We start from the raw sequence: 27599 nt of genomic DNA on the forward strand, positions 1-27599 counted from the left end.
TATAAAATATATACACACACACACACAATGTAAGTTTTAAACAAACGATTTAATACTGGTACACAGTGATGATGATTGTAAAGTTTGGTTGAAGTGGAGGAGTCAGAAGGTGGGATATTTCCCAGGGAATGCCTTACTGCTAAATGATGAAGTAGCAATTGGCTGAGCCCTCAAGGGTTAACTCTCACACTCTCTACAAGGCAGCAGGAATGGAGGGAGGGGAGACAGCATTGCAGACAGAGACACTTACCTGTGTGTGAGAGAGAAAGAGATGCACATTTCCCCTTTAAGTATACTGCCTTGTTAATTAGATCAGCTTGCTGAGACTGCAGCTGCTGCCAGGAAGCTCCCTCTATCCTGAGCCCAGCTGTGTTTCCCCTCTGCTCTATAGAAGATGGGATAAGCGGGGTGCAGGGAGGAGGGGGACACTCTGACTTTAGCCCCCTTTTTCCTCCCTTCCCCCCTGCACAGGAAGCAGGAGTCTCGGGGAGCAGCTCCAAGGCAGAGGGCAGGAGCAGCACATGGCAGTGGGGGGAGGGACAGCTGCAATTACTAGCCTGCTGGGCAGCTGCTGCACAGGGAACTTAGGGGAGCGGGGAGCTGATAGGGTGCTGCCGGTCCACCCTGGTTTGAAGCCGCACCAGCTAGCTGCAACGGACTTCTCTTCCTGTAAGCAGTGAAGAAAGCAGGCAGCTGCCAAATGACGTTAGAAGGGAGCATTGCACAACTTTAAACGAGCATGTTCCCTGATTGATCAGCAATGTAACAATGAAACAACGTTAATCGGGATGACTTTAAGGGTATGTCTACACTACAGGATTACTCCTATTTTACAGAAACCGATGTTTGGAAACAGATTGTATAAAGTCGAGGGCACGTGGCCACACTAAGCACATTAATTTGCCGGCGTGCATCCATGTACTGAGGCTAGCATCAACTTCCGGAGCTTTGCACTATGGGTAGCTATCCCATAGTTCCCGCAGTCTCCTCCACCTATTGGAATTCTGGGTTGAGATCACAATGCCTGATGGGGCCAAAAATTTGTTGCGGGTGGTTATGGGTAAATGTCGTCAGTCAATCCTCCCTCCATGAAAGCAACGGCAGATAATCATTTCGTGCCCTTTTCCCTGGATTGCCCAGGCAGACACCATAGCACGGCAGCCATGGAGCCCGTTCAGCCTTTTTTCACTCTCACCGTATGTCTACTGGATGCTGCTAACAGATGCAGTACTGCAGTGCTACACAGCAACATCCCCGTGCCTTTGCAAGTTAGCAAAGACGGTTACCAGCTCTACTGTACCGTCAACTTGCAAAGCAGCAGACAAAGATGGTTACCAGTCATACTGTACCGTCTGCTGCTGTCATGGGTGCTCCTGGCCAGCCTCAGTGAGGTCAGTTGGGGGCGCCTAGACAAAAATGGGAATGACTCGTCAGGTCATTCTCTTTAAGTTTTGTCTAATGGAGAGTCAGTCCTGCCTAGAATATCAGGGAAGCCTACTAAAGAACCAGAGAGGCAAACGGCTGCTCCGGGTCAGAGCCCCAGACATCCCGCAGAAATGATGAGCTACATGCCATTCTAGGGAGTGCCCCTGCAACAACGCCACTCGTTGCTTCCCTCCTCCCCCACCGCTCTTGGGCTACTGTGACAGTTATCCTCCCATTTTTGTGATGAAGTAATAAAAAATGCATGAATAAGAAACAACACTGACTTTATTGCCTCTACAAGCAGAGATCAAAGCGGGGAGGGGAGGGCGGTTGGCTTACAGCAAAGTAGAGTGAACCACCATTCTGTACTTACTCAGCCTGTAGCTGAAAATGGGAATCTGTGACAAGCACTAGGATAGAAGCACAGGCAGGACTGAATCTCCATTTGTGTGTGGGCCTTTGGTTGACACTGGGTACAATACAAAATGTTCCAGGATATGTATGTTGGGGGACAGTTCTAAACGGTAGCTTACTTTTTTTATTTGCGGCAAAATGTAGAGGTCTAAGTATCTGATTGTGAACCCTGGTAGCATGGGTTAGGCATGACCGCACAGTGCTGCTGACTGGGGAGAGCAGCCGGAGGCAGAAGCCTCCAGCTGGCATGATACTCCAGGCAGGACTGAATCTCCATTAGACAAAACTTAAAGAAGAGAATGACCTGGAGTCATTCCCATTTTTGTCCAGGTACCCCTGGCTGACCTCACCGAGGCCGGCCAGGAGCACCCACGGGATGATGATGATGCATATCAGTCATACTATACCGTCTGCTGTCTGCAAGGCAAGGGAAGGGGATGCTGCTGTGTAGCACTGCAGCACCGCATCTGCCAGCAGCATCCAGTAGACATACGGTGACATTGAAAAAAGGCGAGAAATGATTTTTTCCCCTTTCCTTTCACGGGGTGGGGGAGGGGAGGGCTGACATATACCCTAAACCACCTGCGACAGTGTTTTTGACCCTTCGGGCTTTGGGAGCTCAGCCAAGAATTCAAATAGTTTTCGGAGAGTACAGGAACTGTGGGATAGCTACAGTCATCAGTAACCCCTCCCTCCATGAGAGTCCATTTGATTCTTTGGCTTTCTGGTACGCTTGTCTCAGCTTCTTAAATTTCACGCAGCACTGTGTCGCGTCCCTGTTGTGGCCTCTGTCCATTATAGCCTTGGAGATTTTTTCAAATGTTTTGGCATTTCATCTACTGGAACGGAGTTCTGATAGAACAGATTCATCTCCCCATACAGAGATCAGATTCAGTATCTCCCATACGATCCATGCTGGAGCTTTTTTGATACTGGGACTGCATGGTCACTTGTGCTGATCAGCTCTCCACGCTGGGCAAACAGGAAATTAAATCCAAAAGTTCGTGGGGCTTTTTCTGTCTACCTGGCCAGTGCATCCAAGTTCAGATGGCTGTACAGAGCAGTCACAATGGTGCACTGTGGGATAGCTCGCGGAGGCCAATACTGTCGAATTGCAGCCACGCTAACCCTAATTTGAAATGGCAATATCGATTTCAGCGCTACTCCCCTCGTCGGGGAGGAGTACAGATATTGGTATTAAGAGCCCTTTATATCGAAGTAAAGGGCTTTGTTGTGTGGATGGGTGCAGGGTTAATTCAGTTTAACGCTCCTAATTCGAGATAAACTCATAGTGTAGACCAGGCCTTTGTGAGGAGTTACTGTACTCTTACACCAGTATGGCAGGGGAAGGAGGGTGAGAAACCCAGTGATAGTAGTTTGGTGTAGCATATTTAATTTTCCCTTTATATATGACATGTTACTATGTGCATTGTCTCCAACCACTTTTCTGTGGCTTCTTTTGTCTTTGCTATGGCACCTTTTATCTTAAATTTGTTGATTTTTAGTTATCTTTTCAATCAATCTTCATTTGGGTGACCACAGTATTTGGTAGTTTTTAAAATGCCCAACTGTGGCTTGGTCTGACTCAGCATGGACATGCTTTTTCTCCTCTGCATCACTTTCTTTGACATTAAAGAAAACTACTTTAAAGCCCCTCTCCTCTGCTTATTCAGTTTGATTCCAACTTCAGTCATCACAGTGCACAGGATGGTGATCAGAATAGTGTCTAGCCAGCCCTCTTTCTTCTCACATTTGTTTTCCCAAAAAATCCATAATGTCCAGAGAAGCTTTAGTCTAAGGAAAAGTAACTTAATATATGCCGCTTGTGGTTTTGAAACAACTGCTGAATTGAGCAACGAAAGGCAAACTCACTTTGCTTAGCTCACACAAATGTGGAAGCACTGCAGCTCCTAGCCTTTGCGGTATCCAGTGGCCCTGCCTGTATATAAGACCTCTCCAGGCCTCCCTTCTGTTAATATGGGTTCAGTGTCCCTATGCAATCTGATTACCTCACCACAGCAGTAACCCAGTCCCTGAGGTGGGGGAACAAATACAGAAACCTGATTAAGGGAAAACGTCTAATGGTCAAAATCATGACTGATCCCTCCATCTTTTTGTCTGGGAAATTAGTCCTCCCTGGAATGCAGAAGAAGCATCAGTTTTCTGGAACTGCGGGCAGTTGGCAGTGTTATGAGACACTTTTAGTGACCTGCATGATTGCCACTTCTTTCATGACGTAGACCAACAATTGCACCACTGTAGCCTATGTAAACAAAGCAGGATGGAATTTGCTGCTGAGAAAAGAAGCTCTCTGAATTCTCCTTTGGGTCGAAAAATGCAGAAACTGACAATCTTGGTCTTCTAAGGGAAAACTCAAAATTTAGGTTGATTGACTGAGTCACCCAAACTTGTCCATAGAAGAGCAGGAACTGGACAACAAAGTATTTTAGCTATTCTCCCTGGGATGGTGGATACCACTAGATTGATTTAACTACATTGAATGGGTAATAAATAGTTGGACCTCTTCTGTTCCAGATTTTGGGAGAAAAAGACAGATAACTTGTCATTCAGTTAATCAGACTATCAACTATGTCTTTCTCCAACAAAGCTCTGGTGGCCAGGAAAATTGTAGAGGACAAAGTCATCATCCTACTGATAGTGCTGAATTGGACTTTCAGATCTTGGTTGTCCCAGCTGATGGAAATGTCATTTTGTCCCCCATGAGAATTACCCCTTATTGAAGACCACTGATATAGGAGCTGATCTGTTATCCATATCAGGGCAGTTTGGAAGTGGTGACCTGTATCTTATAGAGGATACATCCTCGGAAACTTGGTTACCCTAATCTATTGGTTGATGTCCTCCTTCAGTCTAGGAACGATTCCACTTCCAAAACCTATTTGGCAGGTTCTCATCTCCTACAGATGGGTCTCAATTCAAATCAGCATCTAATAAATCTATCTCCACTTTGATGGATTCACTGAAGGGTTGAACATTTGTATATTAAGTTTCCATGTGGGTGCATGTTAGAAACTTTCTGTGGGAAGTATCCACATGGGAAAAAGTCTTGCATTACAAACTCACGTTTCCATACTGATAAAAGCAGTGGGAAAGCTTCATCCTCTTATAATATATTAACATCATCTGGAGGTTCTATGACAATTGAAAGGGCATCTCTCTGAGTATATGGCTACGATATCATTGTTTTTCTTACCCACAAAAAGCCACTTTAATGGATGTTGCAAGAAGAATCAATTACTTTATTATCTTGTCAGTCAAGAGAGTCTCTTCAGCAGTTCTTTTCTAGACCAAGTGGTACTTCAAACAGCTGAATTTTTACCTAGAATTGGCTCTCCCTACCTCTTAAATGAAAGCCTTACTCCTTATTCTTTCTTTGTTCAGCCCCAATTCTTCTAATTCCTAAAGAAGTTTAAATGGCAGCACCTAGTTGTCTGTAGAGCTTTTAAGCTCTTTTTGGAGAAGACAGTGTCTTTCAGGAAAACCAGTGCTTTCTCTGTCTGATACTGGAAAGAAAAAAGACTTTAAGCCTCTAGTCTAAAGCAGCCATAATCTGGCAGCAATAGTTGAATTGTGTAGGAAAGCTGTTAAAACTCCTCCGCCTGGTTCTAGACCTTATTTGACAAAATCTATTTCCACTTCTTGGCCAGAGAGAAATAGAAGCTTTCAATAAGGAAATTTGCAAAGCAGCAACATGGATATTTTTGTCACTCCTTCAAAAAGGATTATGTGATGTATATATCTCCTTACCTCAGATGCAGCCTTCACTTGTTGGGTCCTGCAGTCTACCTTTTTTCTTTGATGCCTATGTTTCAGATGCTCTCTTCCTCCCTTCCCTTTTCTGGATTCTGAACTGCTGATAGTATATTCCAGACTGTTGTGTTGCCTGTGTATGATAATACAAGTTTGTTCTTACATGTAAATTTGTTCTTCTGTAAGTCTGTGTATTACCAGACTTACAGTTCAAATTTTAAGCATGGGAAGTTATCTAATGGGGTTGCGTATGTTTATTTTATATTTAGGGTGCTAAAAATTCTGGTTCCGCGATGCCTGTTGTAAAAAGACAAACCCATAGGTCAGGTCAACATTTTCTTAATGACCAAGACTGCCAAGGGGAGGCATAGCAGGCGGACTGGTGGATAATCTGGCAATAAGAATCCCCTATCCTAGTGCTATCACCACCTTCCGCAGGAGCCGGTATTGCGCCCAGACTGAAGTGCCTTAGATTGTCTGGCTTGATTCAAGACAGGCCACTTCTAAAGGATACCGGCATCTCTGGTAGGGTATCCAAGCCAGTGTTGCACCCATGAAAAAGAGAACCTCTTTTACTTACTAATTTAATACTTTTTCAGGTAACGTAAAAATCATCAGGGTTATGGAAATATTTATTAAGCCATATCTATAGTGATATATAAAAGACACCTCTTGTAATGAAGTTTCTCTGTTTATAAGCAGACACCACATCCTATAGAAACTGCACTGTTGAAACACATAATACCTTTATCCATGCTTGAAAAATATATCAGATAACATAATAATCAGAGGTTAATTAGAAAAAGAGGGAACCACAGAGATATTATGGGATAGCACACTAATGATAAGCCCAGTATGCTGCCCCTTCCACTTGGCACTCTGGCTGGTATGTTAGGGTTTCCGCCAGTGAGCGTCTCCTTAAGCATCCGTTACTATTGATAGACACTTAAGCTTAGTTCAGATAATTTTGGAGTGCTCACCCAACTCCAGCACAGAAATGCTGGAAGGGAAGGGGATGCTTTTTTTCTCCCACATCTCCTAGTGGTCTCATCTTCTGGATTTTTACGGCTGCAATAGCATCATTAGTGAAATTAACCCTTTTTTGAATGTTGTATTCTGTTGCTCCTGCTGGGGAAGCCCTATGTGCAAGAATGGCAGATGCAGGCTATGACCTTCACTGTTTTGTGTGTTCTGTGTGGGGAAATGGCAGAAAAAGAGAAAGAGGCGATAAATAATTAATTTCTTCTTTCAACATTCCCTCCCTCATAGTTTCTTCAGTAACAGCGGATGATTTGCTGGCATTGTAGAATGAAAATTTCCAAAAAAAAGTCCGTTTCACCTCACCTAATGTGCATATCAAACAAGATGATTTGTAAGAGTTAAACTCTGTTGTTTGAGAAGAACTGTGGGCTGAAGGCGTACTATATCATTGCAAGCCTGTGTGACTAGGAAAGTACTTTCTCTTTTAAGCTGTGGAGTACTATGTGTAACCCACACACCTTCAGGGTGTGGTGTTCTGTCCCATCTAGGAGCACCAAGACCACTTAGAGCAAGGGTCTCAAACTCAATTTATCTTAGGGCAAGTGCCAGTCCTCAAATTGTCCCAGCAAGCCAATAATGTCACTGAAGATGGTGTTCAGAAAAGATAACGTTTATATTGTATTTATTTTGAATTTCTTAAAAATAATAAAACTGTCATACAACTTCATACAATTCTTCGCCTGCCAGAGAGTTTTTAATATTTGCCAGACACTTGGCAACACTTCAGTTCTGTCAGTTTGTTGATGTTTGACTTCGATGACTGAGCAGTTGAAACCTTCAGGATTGCAGCAAGGTGTACATCGAATAGTTGTGTTTGGTATTTTGACCTGTTTATATTTGTGGAAAAAAGTGATACTGCCTCCATGGCTGACTCTGCCCGGCAACTGATGATGCTGCCTCCATGGCTGTCTCTGCCTGGTGACTAGTGATGGTATCTCTTTCCCTCTCCCCAGCCAATGGGAGCTGCAGGGGGCAGCGCCTGTAGCAGACAGACCCACGGGGGTGGCTGCATGCATCTCTCCTCTGTGGGCCGCAGTGGGGTGGTTCTTGGGCCTCAGATGGCCTGCAGGCTGGGACTTTGAGACCCCTGACTTAGAGATTGATTAATGAGTTTGCTCTACAGCCTTAGCTAAAAGCCTACTAACTGTTAGCTAAGTCTGTAGAGCGGACTCATAATATTTCTTTCGGTGGTCTCAGTGCCACTATATGGGACAGAACACCACACTCAGATGATGTGTGGCTTACATACTTTGCCTAGCTGAGGAAGTGCATTCCAGTTGAAATCCTGGACAAGCCCCCACTTGTAATGCTGACAGACTCTGGTTGGTGGCGGATGGGATTGAACCTGGGACTTCATTGCATGAACCTCTACGCATGAGCTAAAACCAACTGCCTGTTAGCTAAGCCTGTAGAGCAGACTCATTTTTTTTCTCTCTCTCTAAGTGGTCTCAGTGCCACTAGATGGGACAGAACACCACCCCCAGAAGGTATGTGGGTTACATGTGCACAAGTGACTTTGGAAGTCCAGACCTTGTAATAGTTATTTTAGTATAAGGCTTTATCTACACTGCACAGCTTCTGAAAGGTATGCAGTGTAGCCATTTTTTGTTGGCAAGAGAGATTTCTCCTACCGACAAAATAAAACCACTCCCAATGAGGTGCAATAGCTTTGTTGGTGGGAGCGCATCTACTGCCAACACAGCTCTATCCATACCAGCGCTTTTTGTTGGTAAAACTTTTGGTCGGGGGGGATGTTTTTTGACATCCTCAAGTAACAAAAGTTTTAGTGACGGAAGTGCAGTGTAGACATAGCTGAAGAGAAGAAGTCATGCAATAAAATTTCTGTTTATAGGTAGGCAGTGTTTAAAGGTGGTGAAGAGCACTAATAAATATTTGTTGGCAATATGACGCAACTTTAAATTCAGCTCATGAGTATACATTTTTGAGAACAAGCCAGTTAGAAAGTGGTGTCAGACATCTTGCCATGGTCAGTTTGTAATATATTTTTTTAAATTCTAAAATACATTGTTGTACACCAGTAACCACAGCTGTGTTAAGAGAGTCCATTCAGGAAATCATCTTCCTGTCTTCCATTCAGAACTACTTACATAATGAATTGTTCATGAATCTAAAGTGTCTATCATAGAAATTATAGCTCTACAAGACTAAATGAATCATCTTGTCCATCTCCCTGCAATTGCAGATTTCCATTTAAACATATATACTCTGTTTAATTTGGCTTCAAATGACTTGAGCAATGTTAGCCAAATAGGCTCGTTTCCCCCTGGAGCTAGTCAATTACCCCAAGGAGGCACGGAAGACAGGAAGACGGGTACCAAACTTTTATTCTCGGTCAGCTGAGCGGGTGCTTCTTTCTTGGCTAGTGCCAAAGGAAGAAGACACACCTTACTGGCTCAGAACAGCCTTTATATACTAGGTTACAAACATTTCTACGTGCAGAACCTCTATTAGTTCATACATTTCTTGAATTCCTTTTACAGATAAGTATTGGATCTGTTTAGCATCTTTCTCCTAGGTATTTTGCCTACGTGCATCTAAGAAGAGTTACATACGTGCAAAGATTAACTGGGATGATACTGGGATGATAAGCAGAGGACTGCCATAAGCAAGGAGTTAACAAATTCCTTTTGCTCTAACAATCCCCCCTTAAAAGCGTTTCGAGAGCTTCAAACCCCCCAGTCCTCAGTTTTTATTGGCTGATACAGCGCCATCATTCGTTGATACACAATTTGATTAGCCATACGTTTAAATAGTGCCACTAAACAGGGAGCAAAGCAAGCTAGGGTTAATAGGGTTGCAATGAAAAATATAACCAAGAGGAAACCCCTTCGTAGCCAACCTATTTGTGGTAACCAGGAGGTAAACCAGTCTGTGTTCCACCCGCCCCATGTTTGGACCGGGACGTGGGCTAACTTTCTCATTTCCTTTGTTAGCTGTTTTACCACCTTTCCATTATCATCTATTTGTAAGCAGCAATTGGACTCATTTAATTTTGCACAAACTCCTCCTTCCTCTGCCAGCAAATAATCGAGGACCATGTGGTGCTGATAAATTGCATTCCTCATTTGAGTTGATTGATCAGCCAAAAGGTCAAGGGCCGTGGCTGTCTGGTTAGTGACTATTTCCAAAACAGCCTGTAGCCTAATTATTCGATTTAGGTTATAAATGGGCTCCCTGGCCCCAGATAACAGCTCACTAGGGTTCCATGTGGCCGGTCCATAGTGTTCTATGATTCTTTCAGGAGGCCACTCCTGAGCTCCCCACTTTTGGGAGCTCCCGGCGGCCAAGGAGGAGTCCACAAACCGCTTTTCCCTAATTAGATCATCATATACTTTGATTCCCAATTTACTTCCCAGTATTTGGGGTAGTAGAAAGAACAGGGGCCTAATATACCCAACGTAACATACACCTGTCCAATTTGGAGGCAACCTTCTGTAAGCATATTGGCCACAAATCCAATAGTGACCTTTTAGGGCCCAAGTCCCATTAGCAAAGGGACCATCCCAGGTCTCAGAATCCTCCACTGTCTCGTCAAAATACAAAGAATTACCGACTCGGAAAGGTGCCCCCATAACGGTTGGTTCACCATCGGAGTCACAGTATTGGCATTTCCATGCTCCGGCCCCTGCCTTCCAAATACAATTACAGCCTAATCTGGGCTTGTCGATGTTAGACCAAAAATACTTGAAGAAGGTCCGGGTCCCATTATAGTGCTGCCATGCCCATTGATGCCACCGTACCACATGATCCTTACTAGTGGTATTGTCCCGCTGGCAGCTTAGAAAGATAGCATCAAAGAACCCGTCTAATCCTACTGCCTTGCAACCTTCGCCCGTATGATGCTGGTAGGAACATCTCACCCAGCTATTATTAGTAAGTTTCACGTGGGTGTGGTTCCATCGCCCTTGGTATTTGGAACAATCATATGTGTTACAGTTGGAATCATAGCAATCATACCCTAGGGATAGAGTCCAATCACATTTGCTTTCCCCTAAATGTACTCCCTCCCGTCTTGTCCGGTTAAGGCAAAAGGTGCCTATTCCGGAAGAATAGAGTCGCCAGGGACTACTATCCTCGGTCCATATTCCCGTTCCATCGTGTACTATACTTAAGTTACTAACCCACCATTTGGGTTGCACTGGTTGGGCTACCCAGGGCCACTCGGTTAAATCTCCTGGACCTCCACATACCCAACACTTACTAAGATTAAAGGAACTTGCCACTGTTTCCCCTAATTGTAAAAACCTATTTTCCCAACCATAGCAGTAGTAGGGGTACATAAGCAGAAATATTATGGATAGCTTCATTATTTCCTTCTTTTAAACAGTCCTTTTAGTCCGTCCAGTCCTTGATACTCCCAGGTGGAGTCTTCGCCTGTGCCACCCTGGGCCTCCGGTGCCGGGGCGGACAGAGGGCTGGTGTCCTCTTCTGTTGACTTGATCACCTGGTTAGGGTCTAAAAACCGTTTTACCCGTGTATGGTGCGTCCACTTGTCGCTCCCAAGGATTTTAACTGCAGTCTGGCTGATGAGCGAGACAGTGTGCGGGCCGTCCCACCGTGGGGTGAGGGGGTCACGCTTCCACTTCTTGACAAGGACTTGGTCACCGATCTGGAACGGGTGTACAGGCTGATCCAAGGGAAGGGCCTGGAAAGGCGCCGCGTATCGATGCAGCTGTAACAAGACAGATTGCAACCCAGATACCTGCTTCCACAAGGAGTCCTTTCCCATTTCCCAGTTCACATCCTCCCGGTACCCCGGGACGAGTATTCGGGGAGGGAACCCAAAGACCAGTTCAAAGGGTGAAAGTTTGAGACCCTTACGTGGGGACCTTCGAATGCGGGTAAGGGCGAGTGGTAAAGCATCAAGCCACTTCAAGTTAGATTCTGCACATATTTTAGTAAGAGTATCTTTGAGAGTCCTATTCATTCTCTCTACCTGACCCGAGCTTTGTGGCCTCCAGGGTGTATGCAATTTCCACTGTATACCCAGGGCCTGGGAAACCTGTTGAACCACCTTTGAGGTAAAGTGGCTTCCCTGATCAGACTCAATTACCTCGGGGAGATGGAAACGAGGAAGTATCTCATGTAACAAAGCCTTAGTGACAGCGCGGGCCTGACAGTGCCGGGTAGGGTAGCATTCTACCCATCCGGTGAGCTGATCAACAAACACAAGTAGGTATTTATAGCCCCTGCAAGGGGGCACCTCGGCGAAATCAACTTGCCATCTCTGAAACGGAAAGGCAGCCCAGGGCCGTCCTCCCATTGGGGCAGGAGGGCCGCACCCCTTTTGGTTTGTTTGCTGACAGACCGGGCAATTACTAACAATTCGTTGGGCTTCCATGTGCATGCCCAGTCCCTTAAGAGATCGGGCGGCCAAATCAACCATTGCTCCCGACCCCATATGTCCGTCTTTATGTAACAGCCGGAGAATTTCCTGAAGCACTGGTCGAGGAACAAAGATCTCCCCCCCAGGTAATTTCCACCACCCAGAGGAAACCTGCCTGGCTCCTGCAGCCTGCGCGTGGCAGACTTCCTCATTTGTATACTGGGGAGGAGGGGTCCTTGCCTCTGTATCTTGAACCACCAGAAGCCAAGAGGCCCCGTCTTGGGCGGCCTCCTTTGCAGCCTGGTCAGCCAGCTGATTATATCTACGCTGCTCAGCCTCAGGGGCCTTTCCATGGGCGCGCACATGTATCACGGCAACTCGGAGGGGAAGCATCAGGGCCTCAAGAAGCGCTTTAATGAGGCTCCCGTGTGCAATCTTTTGGCCCGAAGCTGTAATGAATCCCCTTTCTCTCCACAGGGTCCCGTGAGCATGTACCACCATATAAGCATAACGACTGTCAGTATACAGATTAAGAGTTTTCCCGGTTCCCAATCGGAGAGCCTCTATAAGAGCTACCAGCTCTGCTGCTTGAGCAGACAGATTAGGGCTAAGTTTAAACTTGTGTACTCCTCTATCCTTAATCACTACTGCCGCTCCAGTAAACCGCTTGCCATTGACCACATAGCTAGACCCGTCAACATACCCTTCGAGATCGGGGTTGGGCCAGGGCAAATCCGAAAGGTCAGGGCGGGGTTTAGTTTCTTGTTGCAATACCTCCACACAGTCGTGGATGGGGCTGGTCTTGCGGGGAGCCTGGGGATCAGGCAGCAGGGTAGCTGGGTTAAGAGAACTAACCGTCTTAAAGGTTAAATTAGGGGCCAGCAAAAGCCCCACCTCGTACCTAGTATGTCGACTGGGATTTAGATGCTTTTCCCCCGCACCTGTTCCCAGTATTTGAGGCACCCCGTGGGGGACCACAACCTCAGTGTCTCCGCCTAGGGTCAGTTTCTCAGCCTCCTGAACGAGGAGGGCGGTAGCCGCCACGGCCCGTAAACAGGCAGGCCACCCCTTGGCAACTGGGTCCAATACTTTTGAGTAATATCCAATGGGTTGCCAGGTTGGTCCTGCCTTCTGGCATAGGACTCCAGCTGCCACCCCTCCTCTCTCATGAACGTATAAGGTGAATGGTTTCCGGGGATCTGGAAGGGCTAGAGCGGGAGGCTGAACCAAGGCCTTTTTAAGCTCTCGAAATGCTTTTTCCATTTCCCTGGTCCATGCCCAGTAAAGCAGACCCTCCTTAGTGAGGGATTCATACAATGGCTTAGCCTTTCCTCCGTAGTCAGGGATCCAGAGTCGACAAAAGCCAGTCAGTCCCAGGAAGGCCCTTAATTCACGGGGATTCCGGGGTTGAGGGCTGTCAAGTATAACCTGAATTCTTTCCTTGCCCAAATTACGGTGTCCTTGGTACAGATGATACCCGAGAAAGGTAACCTGCTGCTTAACCAATTGGGCTTTTTCCTTTGAAACCTTATACCCCTGTGCCCCAAGGTAGTTAAGGAGCTCTATAGTCTGTTCCTTACAGGCTGCTTCTGTTTCAGTGCTTAAAAGCAGATCATCACAATACTGGACTATGTTGCATGAGGGATGACTAGCCAGGAATGGAGCGAGGTCTCTTTTTAGCTGGCTGCCAAAAATCTCGGGTGCACAGGTAAGTCCCTGTGGGACGACAGTCCAGAGATACTGGGCTTTGTAGTGAGTATCTGGGTCTTCCCACTCAAAGGCAAACAGCTTTTGAGATTCCTGATCAAGGGGTATGGAAAAGAAGGCATCTTTTAAATCTATTACAGAGAACCAGCTGTGATTTTCAGGGACTTGTCCCAAAATAGTGTGAGGGTTTGGGACTACCGGATAGGGGGCTTCTATTAGCTTGTTAACTTGTCTCAAATCCTGTACCAATCGATACTGTCCATTAGGCTTAGGCACCCCCATAATCGGGGTATTATATGGGGACGTGCCTTCTATGAGCCACCCACATTGCAGAAACTTTTGAATGAGAGGTTTTAACCCGATTTGTGTGGTCAATTTGAGGGGGTATTGTCGAACCCGGACCGGACTGCTCCCTTCCTTAAGAGAAATATGTACCGGTGAAGCATTCCTGGCTCGGGCCACGCCTCCCTCCTCTGCCCAAACTTCCAAGTGAACCCCCGGCAGCTGGTCCTTATCGCTCCCCCGGCTCTCCGGGGAGAGACTTCCAGCCTTTACAAGGGCCATCTGGTAATTAGAGGCTTGCTGCTTAGGAAGCCTGACCTCCATAGTTCCATTGTCAAACGAGATTTCTGCCTGCAATTTAGTAAGAATGTCCCGTCCAAGGAGTGCTATGGGACAGGAGGGGCTACAAACAAACTGGTGAGAAATCTGACGGTCCCCTACTTTTACAAGAAGAGGCAAAGTTTTTTCCAAAGCTGTAGTTTGTCCCTCAATCCCCTGGACTATGGCACATCCCTGAGCTCTACCTCGGGGAGCCTTATTAAGGGGGAGCAAACTAAGGGTAGCCCCAGTATCAATAAGGGCTTCAATTGGGCGGCCCCCCACTTTAATTTTCACCGTGGGATCCAGGCTGGCGGCTTGTGCTGCCAGGAGGGGCCGCTGGGTCCCCCGGCCTCCCTATGGGGAGGATTCTTCCCCCGGGATTCCTGTATTGCTATAGAGGATTGGACGGGGCGGGGTTCTATCTTTATGCTCCCTTCCCGTGGCCTGTCGCCGGGGGCATTCATTCTTCCAATGTCCCTCCTCCCTACAGATAGCACACTGATTCCGACCCAGACGGGGGCCTTTTCCCTTCCCCAACGGCCCTGACCGTTCCTTAACTTTGTCCCCCCTTTCCTCATATCCTTCCCTTAGGGCCATGGCCAAAGCGCGGGCCCCTTTCTTTCGTTCCTCATCATCCCTTCGATCATAAACCTTCAAAGCAATTGCTAACAGTTCCTCTATATTTTTGCCCGACGCCCCCTCCAACTTTTGCAACTTTTTCCTAATGTCCTCATAAGACTGTCCAATAAATAGGGGGATTAGTACCTGTCTCCCATTAGCACTCTCAGGGTCTAGGTCTGTATATCTTTTACAAGTATTACAGAGCCGTTCATAAAAAGCAGCTGGATTTTCGTTCTTTTCCTGTCTTATACTATACAGTTTGGACCAATTAGGGGTTTTTCTGATGCAACGTTTCATTCCCTGCACTATAGCCGCAGCATATTCGCTATGCTTAGGCTGGCCCTGTTTATTCTGTGGCCAGTCGGGGGGGCTCTCAGGCAACAACGCAGCCACCTCGTCCGAGGTTTTCCTCAGTTCAACAGTTAACCACTCGCGGGCCTTTGAGAGGACTAAACGTCTCTCTTCTGCAGTTAATAGAGTATTAAGAGCGACCCTCATGTCGCCCCAGGTAGGGTTATGAGCCGCAATTAAGGTCTCAAATACCGCTGTTAGTGGGGCGGGATCTTCCGAAAACGGGGGATTTTGTTGTTTCCAGTTATACAAATCACTTGTGGTAAAGGGAACATATACCATAGCAAGCTCACCAGTGGGGGCTACAACTTCCCGTAGAGGCATTTGAAGTGTTGAGTCATCCTCGCCTGAGGAGTTAGTAAGGGTAAACTGAGTGTCCCCAGGACTATAAGTAGATCCCATTTTCCACACCCTCCTTTTCGGAGTGGTCCCGAGCTGGGTTGTCACTGAGTCAACCTTTCTCCTAAGGTTATAGGGCTCCCGTTCAAGAGGGCTTGGTTTGTCTGACTCACCCCTTGCCTGGTCGCTTGGTCCTTCCCCTATTTCTACAGTTGAAGCGCTGGCCACGGAGGGCGGGGGGGGCGAGCTTTCAATCTGAGCTTGCAGAACTGGAAGGCCAGGATACAAAGGGGGAGGAGGCATAGGATCAGGGGCCGAGGGAATTACAGCTGGTGGACAGGACTTCTTGACAGGAGGACAGGGTTTCTTAACAGGGGCACGGGCCAGTAAGGTTTTAATGGTTCGTGCCTTACATTTTTGCAACCATGGGGGAGGATTGGCCACCAGGTCCTGCCAAATATCTATATAGGGGTATTGGTCCCAATGCCCGTCCCGAGTCACGATACTATGTACTGCCTGTATAGTTTCTGGCCTGAGCGTCCCCCCCTCGGGCCATTCTACCCCAAATGTTGTCCATTCAAGGGTACAGAACTTTACAAGATTATCTTTACATAGTGCTATTCCATAATCAGCCTGGCGTCTAAACGCCTTCCAGTTGTTTAACATACATCCCAGGGGTGTCCCGGGAAAAGTGCTCTGTCCGGACCCCATCGTGCTCTTATCCAACGTTCGAGATAAGGAAGAGATAGGGATCTAGCTCTAATTTAGATATACACTTGGTCACGAGGTTTGGCTGACCCCCCTTGCAATCAAGATATCCTGGTCACTGGGTTTCCCCTCGCAGGAGTCTTGGGGCGGCTGGAGTCAGCTTAAGTCTCAGACCTGGTCAGTGTTACTTCACGCAAAAACCCTCAGTCAATTACAGTTTCGGTTTCCAATACATCATTAAAAGGAAAAACAAGATTACTCCTCCTATAAACAAGAACAATCCCTGAGGCTGTTCTAAGTCCCAGTAATTATCCAGAACGGCCCACGGACTCGTAGAGTTAGTAGTATTATGCATGGGCCGTTCCTTATTTACTTACTAACACAATAACAAGACATGTATGAAACTACAACAAATGTCAGTATACCTCCCCTTTCACCGGCTGCCTAGAGGGTATCCACCATCCAACCCACACTTCGGGGGCGTTATTCCTCGAACCCAGGAGGTAAACGCACTTACCGCCCGGAGTGGCCGCGTCCGGCAGTTGGACTTCCCCTTCTTCTGGAGCCGTCTTGCTTCCGTGTCTTTTGGAGTTCTCTTTAGAGGGGGCGCAGCCGCCACGGCCGATTGTGACGACCCAAAGCCTGAGCAAACCACGCTCAGGGTGGCCACTCTTCGGTATCGCCCTCGGCCGCCGGTCAGCGCTCCCTACAGGGAGAGAAGTCCTGCCGCGGTCGCCATTTTGTTAGCCAAATAGGCTCGTTTCCCCCTGGAGCTAGTCAATTACCCCAAGGAGGCACGGAAGACAGGAAGACGGGTACCAAGCTTTTATTCTCGGTCAGCTGAGCGGGTGCTTCTTTCTTGGCTAGTGCCAAAGGAAGAAGACACACCTTACTGGCTCAGAACAGCCTTTATATACTAGGTTACAAACATTTCTACGTGCAGAACCTCTATTAGTTCATACATTTCTTGAATTCCTTTTACAGATAAGTATTGGATCTGTTTAGCATCTTTCTCCTAGGTATTTTGCCTACGTGCATCTAAGAAGAGTTACATACGTGCAAAGATTAACTGGGATGATACTGGGATGATAAGCAGAGGATTGCCATAAGCAAGGAGTTAACAAATTCCTTTTGCTCTAACAGCAATGAAGCTTCCACTGCTTACCTGGGAACATTTTCCTGCAGCATTATATACCCCATTCTAAGGGTATTTTTTCCTGGTATCAGCATAATTTTATTAATTTAGTCCTTTTATTTCTCCTTCTACTTCATTGGAACACCCATGATGCCTGGTCTCTGTTGTTTGTATTGTACATCTACTGACACACTATTATAACCCCTCTTAATTGTTTGGCCAAAGTGTACATACAGAGAAGTATTTATCAATTACAGCAACCACCTCATCCTTTTGATTGGTTTCTTTTTGAGTGCCGTGCAAGATAGGACACTTTCTTGTATTCCTTTTTTTAGCCTGTTATTCACTGCAGTCATTCTTTATGAATTGCAGGTTGCTTTTTATTCTTTGGAAAGTACATTTGTCATGCAAATATATTTTCTTGGGATGGAAAGGGAACTGCACATTTTGATTAATAGTTTTTGTACTTTGTGTAGCATGCAGAAGTGGAAACAGGAAGGTTCAATTTTATCAAAATTTGAACTCTTGTGTGCTTGCCCTTATTTTTGTAGATCTGCTGTTAATTCATCTAAAATAATTATGGTTATTAACAGACTTTTTCTGATTTTTATCTATTTTTGGGGAGGTTGGGCATATTTTCAGTAGAAATAGAAAATTGACCATCTGCTCCTGTTAATATTCCATACGTAAAGTCACAGTCCTATTTGTGACTCCATTGTTGGTTGCAGTGGAGATGGCTGTAGTGTTCCCGTTAACAGCTGATTTCAGGTAAGGGAAGAAGCAGCTGAAGCAGAGAAGATCTTAAGTTATCAAGTTTCTATTTTCATGAAAACTGCCGTGGTAATTTTTTTTAAAGGAAGGAAAAAACAGACTGTGACACAGAGGCAAAATTGTTTCCAAATACAGTGTTCTCCAAAGGTTTCCATGAAGCATCGGTATCATTTTAAAGAAACATACATCTTCAGGTGGTAAGAGGAAAGGGATGTTTGTTGTTGAAGTATGGAAGTAGGTTGTATTTAGCCACATACGTATAATAGCTAATATACAAACCCTTTAGTAGTTGTTAAAAATATATTGTATTATTCCCTTGGTTACAGTAGTTTTGAGTGTTCTATCTTTAGCTTGAAGGCTGTTATCCCTTTACATGCTTTACTAGATAGTTTACACTTCATATTTGAATGTTACTACTTCAACCAAAAAAAAAATGAACCAGTAAGACAGTGAAGTATTGAAAGAGAGATAGCAACTCTTGTAGTAAGAATACCTCACACTTTCTATTATAACTCCTTGCCGCTTGTAACTTTGAGAAACTTTAACTATCCAGACTGAAACTTTTCATGCTTTGTCTTTGCCTCATATTGACGTTATTTGAAAAGTTTCAGTAAAAGGTATGAACTGCTTCAAAGAAGGGAGCCAAATAGAGTTGATCATGTCTGTACAAGCAGCAGGATAGGCTAGCTGCCCCAAGGATGTACACATCCAAGCCTCAAGGCATGTACTTGGAGCCGATAGCACCTCATGTTGCTGCAGCTACACTCTATTTTTAGTGCGCTAGCTTGATGAGAGCTGGCGTGAGTATATTTCCTTGACCTAGGAATTACCACCAGCTCCAAACATAGACATAGCCAACATTACTTTTTTTTCTATCTTGCTCACTTAGACTGTAAGCTCTCTGAGGCAGAGGAAATGTGTATCTGTTTGTCCAGCACCTAGAATGATGAGGCGTTTAGGCACTATTGGAATACAAATAAAAATCATTGTATTTCTCATCCTCCTTTTTCCCTACTGTGCCCTCTTTGAGACCCCATCATCTTTTTTATCTATGACTGAGTTCTTGAGTCAAATGTAGAGCTCTAGATAAAGTTCCTTGGACAAGGTATCTTTCCTTTGTTCTGCAAAACCTATGGTATGCTTCTCGGGTGCTGTGTACATATTATATTTGTTACTCTGGAGGAAGCAAAATGGTATTCAATAATTTTTTTTAAATGGGATTAATAAAATCCCATGAGCCGTGAAAATTCCTTCCCAACTCTGAATTAGGTAGTTTTGGTGGATTAGGAGAGTGTTCAGTGTGGTGAGAGCAAAGAAAACAAAATGTAGATATATTAGGTACTATACTATATAAAATTTTCAAGTTAAACTTTCTCTATAGATAGACCTCAGTGAGGGAATACATTCTGTATTGAAATTATGTTCTGCTGTGATATTAATGAAACATAAGGTTGAAAAATATAAATGGGCAAAATTCGGGAAATGAAAATGTTCTCATTTAATATGCAACTTTAACTGTGTCCATTGTGCTTATGAATGGTGACAATCTTTAACTACATAGCTGCATATTATGGCTATAATGCAACTATACAATATATGCACAAAGTATAATTATTATTAAAGTTGGAGAATAATTAGATTGGAGACACAACATTTCTCCCATTTGAAGGGTATAGAATTACAGAGCATAATCACTTTTCATGTTCCATGGCTCCCATGAGAATCTTTGCAACTTTACCTGAAGAACATTACCACTGTATTCTTTACATTTTGCAATGTCAGGTACTTGGAAAAAGCAGTTATAAAGTTTCAGTGGTGATCATTATTTGTTTATAGTGTGATTTAGCTCTTAATATAATTTGATGTTTCACATGGGGCTGGAATTATAACCCTGTCATCCCTTTTGTACCATTTGATGGACTTCATATATCACTTGTAGTACATTACAGGATTTGGTGAGCTGTTTTGAGTTGTTTGTGTAAGAAGTATCCAATTATTTGGAGTTGTGTACCCATTTCCTTTTTTGGCTTTACAGATACATCCTACTGTGTTTAATATCCTTGCCATCTCTCATCTTCTGCGCTGTGTTTGGCTTTTCCCTTGTGTTTGCTCACTACAGCCTGCTGGCAGCTTACTGGGAGAGGAGCCTCTGTCAGTGCTCCTTGACAGATTGAAAGGAGGTTGCATGTTCGAGAAATCTTTTACCTTTCAGTACTTCTCCTTAAAGGTTATGGAGTTTTTCTCTTTGAAGAAGATTGAGACCAATTACCCATTGATCAGTAATCCTAATACAAACAAGTTTCTGGAAAGACAGAAAATGGATTTAAAATACTAGCTTAATGTATCTCAATTTACACTGCTGATAAGCTTAAATTAGATAAGGTATCTTGGCTTGTTTAGAGAAAGAGAGTGGATAAAAAAAACTGAACACATAACATTCCTTGAAACTAATCCCTTTCTCTGACCACTCTGCTTCTCTTTCTGTGTCCCCCTTAACACACACATTAAATCCTTCCTCTAGTTCTCCCAGTTTTCTGAAGGCAAAGAGCTATAATAGAAGTTCATAAAACAGTTTTGCTCTCCACCCTCTAGAAGATGGCACTAAGGAAGAGAAAACAATGATTTAATGACACTTTGAAGGGCCTTTAACAACCTATCTTGGGTACCATCTTTTGAAAACCTCCTTGACTGGATGTAGCATACCCAAATGTGTTTGGGGTTTTTGTTTTTTTTTTCCAATGTTCTGTGATTTATGGACAAAGGCTCAAACCGTCTTGCACGTACGTAATAAAACATTTTTTATTCATAAAAAATTCCTTGTTTTCTATAAGATGTTTTTAGCTTTTTGCAAATTTGAGAAGCATGCTCTCTATATAAAGATTGTACTGATTGAACTGAAATCATTTTGTATATACTGAAATAATTCTTGTTTTACAGCATAGATTTCCAAAAGAACAACCCAATACACAAGCTAACTGAAGAGGAGCTTTTAGCATTTACATCAGTAAGTAACTTATCTCTTTTTTCTTTTTTTTTAACTATATTTATATCTTCCTTCAACTTCTTTAAGTGAAGTACTAAGCTGTGATCCATCAACTATTTTGGTGAAATTATTTATGAATAAAATGTAATCTAGTTTTGGTCTGTTGCTTCCACAATTATGAAAAAGCACATTGTCTGTGTCTCTGTCTCTCTCTCTCAAATCAGTGCTGAAATTCAGCCTTGTTTGCTTCACCAGCTCTACACTATAAAGTTTACATTTAAAAAACCCCACATACTATTTTCATTTCAATATCTTTTACAAATGTTTAATAAGAGAATTTCTGACTATTTTAGATTCTTATTCCCTATTGGGAGTTAAAATTTAATGATACAGGTCAGGCCCTTACAACAAATTCTTCACACTGATTTAATGCTGAAAGTACTTTCCTACCTTGTGAACATATAATTCTCAAGAGTCTTTTGTAAATTAAATAGAATAGTGCAGTCAGAAACAATATTCTGATCCTTGCGAAGCCTTAAACACAAGAGCATACATATTCTTTTTTGGGAGTCAACTGAACTAAAGTAATTGAAAGCTAAATGTGTATTGTTTACACATTTCTTTAGCATGGTTTCTAGCTGTTATATTTTACTTATGCTGAAAGTGAAGGATTTTGTAGTGTGCTTTAGAGTGGCCCACTAAATCCAGGTTTTAGCATTAATACTGTATGAACTTGTTCTGTGTTCCATTGTCAAGGTTCATCAACATGTCTGTCATGAAGAAAAGAAGTTTGTGGTGGGTTGAGGAGACTTCACTGAAGTATTCAAAATTATAATAGTATTGTGGAAATTTATTAATCAGTAGTAATCCAATAGTTGTCCAACAGTTCAAGAATAAGTGTGTCAGTGAGTGGCCTAAATGCCTATTAATTGAAGCATTTGTTGTTGGACAAAGAGAAAAAAAATCAGAGAAAGATGATATGGAACTTGCTTACCAATGTGGGAGTGTTAACAGATCAACATTTTAGGGTCTCTGAATCTGGAGTGGCAGAAGCTGACTGGTCTGTAGTTCCCCGGATTCTCTTTCTTCCCTTTTTTAAAGATGGGTACGATATTTGCCTTTTTGCAATTGTCCTGGACCTCCCCAGGCTGCCACAAGTTTTCAAAGATAATGACCAATGACTCTGCAATCACATCAGCCAACTCTCTCAGCTCCCTCAGATGCATTAATTCCAGACCCATGGACTTGTGCATGTCTAGCTTTTCTAAATAGTCCGTAATCTGTTCTTTCACCACTGAGGGCTGCTCACCTCTTCCCCATACTGTGCTGCCCAGTGCAGCCGTAGGGAGCTGACCTTATCTGTGAAGACCGAGGTAAAAAAAGCATTGAGTACTTTAGCTTTTTGCACATCTGTCACTAGGTTGCCTCCCCCATTCAATAAGGGGCCCAAATTTTCCCTGACCACCTTGTTATTGCTAACATACCTGTAGAAACCCTTCTTGTTACCCTTCATATCTCTTGCTGGTTGCTACTCCAGTTATGCTTTGACCTTCCTGATTACACCCCTGCATGCTCTAGCAATATTTTTACACTCCTCCCTAGTCATCTGTCCAAGTTTCCACTTCTTGTAAGCTTCTTTTTTGTGTTTAAGCTCACCAAAGATTTCTCTGTTAAGCCAAGTGGTCACCTGCCATATTTACTATCCTTTCTGCACATTGGGATGGTTTGTTGCTGTGCCCTCAATAAGGCTTCATTAAAATACAGCCAGCTCTCCTGGACTCCTTTCCTCCTCATATTAGCCTCCCTGGGGATCCTGCCAATTAGTTCCCTGCGGGAGTCAGAGTCTGCTTTTCTGAAGTCCGGGGTCCGTATTCTGCTGTTCTCCTTTCTTCCTTTTGTCAGGATCCTGAAATCGATCATCTCATGGTCACTGCTGCCCAGGTTGCCACCCACTTCTACTTCCCCTACCAATTCTTCCCTGCTTGTGAGCAGCAGGTCAAGAGGAGCGCGGCCCCTAGTTGGTTCCTCCAGCACTTGCATCAGGAAGTTGTCCCCAACTCTTTCCAAAAACTTCCTGGATTGTCTGTGCACTGCTTTATTGCTCTCCCACCAGATGTCAGGGTGATTTGAAGTCCTCCATGAGAACCAGGGCCTGTGACCTGGAAACTTCTGTTAGTTGACCAAAGAAAGCCTCGTTTACCTCATCCTCCTGGTCTGGTGGTATATAGCAGATGTCCACCACAACATCACCCTTGTTGATCTCGCCTCTAAACTTAAGGCTGTTCAGAGTCTTTGGGTTTTCTCCATTTTCATACTGGAGCCTAGAGCAATCACACTGTTCTATTACATACAATGCAACTCCTCTACCTTTTCTCAGCATGACCACTGTCACTTGAACTAAATTAACTTCAGTGTAGATAACTCAAGTTAATTCTGAAGTGAAGGTTAATCTTATTAGAATGTAAAAGGACACTTCTAGAAAATAGGATGGGGGAAACTGACATCCCTGTGAATCAAGAGTTATTCAGGGACACAGCCATAAAGTTGATGGTGATGTCTAGTTACATCTTCTTTTCTGGTCTGATCAGAGCATTTTGGAAGATGGGGGGGGGGGGGGGGAAGAATTTCTGGGACTCTCCCATCTCACAAGGTCACAGAGCTCCAGCGCTAGCCCAAATGCCTATAATGCAATTTTTATAGCCCTGCAGTCTGAGCCTGAGTCAGCTAATACAGGCCAGTCCCAGTTGTTTTATTGAGGTGTAGACATACCCTGAGTTACTGTAAAGGAGTGTGGTGAAGAGGTCACTGCTCCTCTTTGGTTACCCCAGACTCGCTCTTTGGTTGTCTTTCTCCTAGTATATCTTTAGAATCTGCCTCTGTGGTGCTCATATCTGTCCTCATCATCAGCATGATATTGACATTCTTGATACTGTAGTTTCATTGCTACCCAAAGATTCTAGATAGCAGCTGTGAAACTAACCGGAATCTTTTAAAATTCCCTCAATCATGAACAGAGGCGAGGAGATGGAGTTGTCTGCAGAGTCAAGAAGACAATACTGTATCGTTCTGTTCATGTACAGTATGGTTGCAAAGAAAATTTTAAGGCTAGAGATTTCTGCTTTTTTTTAATGAAGTCTTGCATTCTGTAGAAATTCATAGCTTAGTTTTCCATGCTCAGCAGGAAAAGAGTGACTTTTTCATGCACTGTCTATAATTTTAGAGAATACTTAAAACTGAAAAGCTAGATTTGTAAAGAGTTCTGGCTGTTGGAGTGCAGTTAAGACTATGATGAGATGATGATAAATATGTAGTCTGATTTATTTTTAAGCTCTGAGACTATTAAATATTCAATCTTCCTGGGAAGAAAGCATTTAAATATTCAAGTGGGGAAAATTTCCTGGCTTTTACTGAATTACCTCTGGTGATTTGAGACACTGATCTTTTGTCACAGAATTAAGTATTGAACCAAAAACATTTTTTGTCATGATAAACCAGTTTCAAGTGCACCTGATGTTAGACCCCATATTTCTGATGCCCCTTCTTGAAGTCTCTTCCAGTGAGTATCTTCTTTTAGTTAGAGGAGTAAGAAAAAGGAAGCAGAAGTAGACGTTCAGTAAGGATATGCATTTAGAAATTCACTTTTATGTCTGATACCACTGAAAGGCAGTAAAATTACAATGAACTAGTAAATTGTTTTCCCTTTCCTCATCCCCTGCATTACTGTTAAAAATGATGGCTTTCCACACTTCTAATACCAGCCACTGATGACTCCTTTACTTGTCTTTTGTTCTTCCCTGGAGCAGCATCACAGTGTCCCATCTCATGTTTTTTTTTTCCTTGTGGAAAAGCAGTGGACTATGATGAAAACAGCAGAATGACACATTTGGAGCTCTTACAAATCTAGTGTCAGGATAAATGGAGAAATCCACAAATCTGTTTTTATCTAGAGTTGGGCAAATACTGAAAATAAGTATTCATGGGCATTAACTCAGGTAAAAACCATGAATTTACATTGATTTTTGTTCATTTTCCATGATAGTCCTATGAATTCTATTTTCTACAAGAAAGTTTGTTATAAGAAATCTCATGAATATCCATACCAGTGTGTTCACAAAGATTTGCTCTGATTTATTGTGACTTAAGTGATCATTCAGATACCACATCTAATAATTAGTTGAAGATAAAATGTAGGTGAATCATTTGCAAACAGTGCAGAGGTTGAGAAGTTTGCATAAGATGTTTGAACAATTCTGAAGAACAAGCTAGCAAAGATCAGTCTGCTCTTGGATAATTCACAAACCAATAAAAGGGCTGAAGTTGTCAAATTCTTCATGGTTTATAGCTCTGTTTGTATCTGCGTGATGGGACACAGGGCTCTGGGTTGCAGCACTTGAAAAAGATCTAGGTTTGAGGTATCAATCTCTCTCTGAATACAGGTATTCAGCTGGTGATAAGATCTTGATTTGAAAAAGTTCCAAAAATGCAAGTCAGCAAGATTTAACCATCAGATCGTTAAACCTAGTGGTTCAGGCTACGTTTCTGGAATATCTATAATTTCGAGAGTAGGACTGCGTGAGTATCTTAAAAAATCCATGGCAGATTACAAATTGCAGATATGTTTTGTTCCTCAGCACTGCAGTCATAGTGTGTTTGTTCTAGAAAGATACCTGCCACCTGAGGAAATAGATTAGGATTAAGTACTAAGGGTAAAATCCTGACTTCACTGAAGACGGTGACAAAACTCCCATTGACTTTAATAGGGGCAGGATTTTGCCCTGTAAATTTACAGTTAAGTAATGATTAAAGACAGAGGTTAGCTACACTGAACCCTTACCAATCTTTATACTAGATACTTTTATATTTCATAGGTCTGATTTCTTGTAATATTTCTGCAACAGATATAAATTTAACAAGTTGGCCAGCCTTGAAGTGGTGGTGGATGTATTAATGTCAAGTCTGTTTTAATCTTCTGCACTTATTTAATGCTTTCCTTGAGAATCTTAAAGCATTTTACAAACATTCAGTGAAGATACAAAACTTCCTTGAAAGACTTTTACAGATGGCTAAACAGGCAGAGTGACTTGCTTTGAAGGTCATACAGCAAGTCAGCAGCACTGGAAATAATTTTTCTCCTTGGCTTGCGGAGCTCCATATGACAGCATAATATGTATAGGTGCTTGTAAGTAAATGGTTCAGGAAGCTGAGTGTATTACTATATAAATTACTCACATTTGTTTACATAAGCTTTTCAACCTTGTACTAGCAGATGATTTAAAATTAGCATTGCTGTGATAGATATATTAAGCCTAGTGATTTACAAGTATTTTTTAGTTTACACACTGACAGCTGTTGTTTGGGTTTGAATTAATACTTTTAAAGGGGAAGGGGAATTGAAAAAGAGTTGGGAAGGAGAAAGATGAATGGTGATATAAGGGGAAAGGAGAAAGAGTTAAGGTATGAGGGAAGAGAAGAGAGAATGAGGCTTTACAAGATAATTCCAGAATGAAGGAATAAAAATATTTGAAGAAACATTAAATAGGGACAAAAAATACGGGAGCAGAGGGAGAGTATTAAAACACACAATCAGAACAGAAAAGAGAATTAATGAATTTAGAGAAAAATATGTTTAAACTTAGAAATATTAACCTAAAGGAAAATACATGAGGGTGAGGGGAGAAGATACAAAAAGATATACACTATTAGGAAACAAGAATGTGTAAAAGGGAAAAAACAAAAATAAGATTATCAAGTTTAAATTAAATTTTATATTATAAAAAGTTTGCTAGAATGTTATCATTATTCTTTGAGTGATGTTCCCTGTTGTATTCCACTGAGGTCTATACTCATGTGCCATGCATCCAGAGCCCCACGTTTTCCTGTAGGTTCCATAATTTTCATAACAAGTGTCTCTGTCTCACTTGCTTTGCTGGAAAACAGTAGGTATTGCTAATTATTATTCGGTGTACTCTTGTGAAAATTCCAAAGTCCTCTTACCCTATTTTAAGTTCTCCATTGCTCTATCAAATTTCCTAGGATCTTCATGTCTTCAGTCTCCTGCTCTTCATATCTTTGCTGTCTCCTGCACAATTTAATGATGGATGAAATACAGCAACAATCTCTAATTAAATTACTAATTTAAATCATAGAATCACAGAATATCAGGGTTGGAAGGGACCTCAGGAGGTCATCTAGTCCAGTCCCCTGCTCAAAGCAGGACCAATCCCCAACTAAATCGTCCCAGCCGGGGCTTTGTCAAGCCTGACCTTAAAAACCTCTAAGGAAGGAGATTCCACCACCTCCCTAGGTAACCCATTCCAGTGCTTCACCACCCTGCTAGTGAAATAGTGTTTCCTAATATCCAACCTAAACCTCCCCCACTGCAA

General features: G+C 43.3%; 1 protein-coding gene across 1 annotated transcript in view; it reads left to right on the forward strand.

Moving 5' to 3' along the window:
* TTC27 (tetratricopeptide repeat domain 27) overlaps nucleotides 1–27599 on the forward strand; it is a 231511-nt gene that overhangs the window by 65831 nt on the left and 138081 nt on the right. The window contains exon 9 of the mRNA XM_075064235.1: nucleotides 21171–21237. Within this exon, the coding sequence (XP_074920336.1) occupies nucleotides 21171–21237 (67 nt within the window). The remainder of the gene's footprint in view (nucleotides 1–21170; nucleotides 21238–27599) is intronic.

Source organism: Chelonoidis abingdonii, chromosome 3 (genome assembly GCF_003597395.2).
Source record: "Chelonoidis abingdonii isolate Lonesome George chromosome 3, CheloAbing_2.0, whole genome shotgun sequence".
In the NCBI taxonomy this organism is placed as follows: domain Eukaryota; kingdom Metazoa; phylum Chordata; order Testudines; family Testudinidae; genus Chelonoidis; species Chelonoidis abingdonii.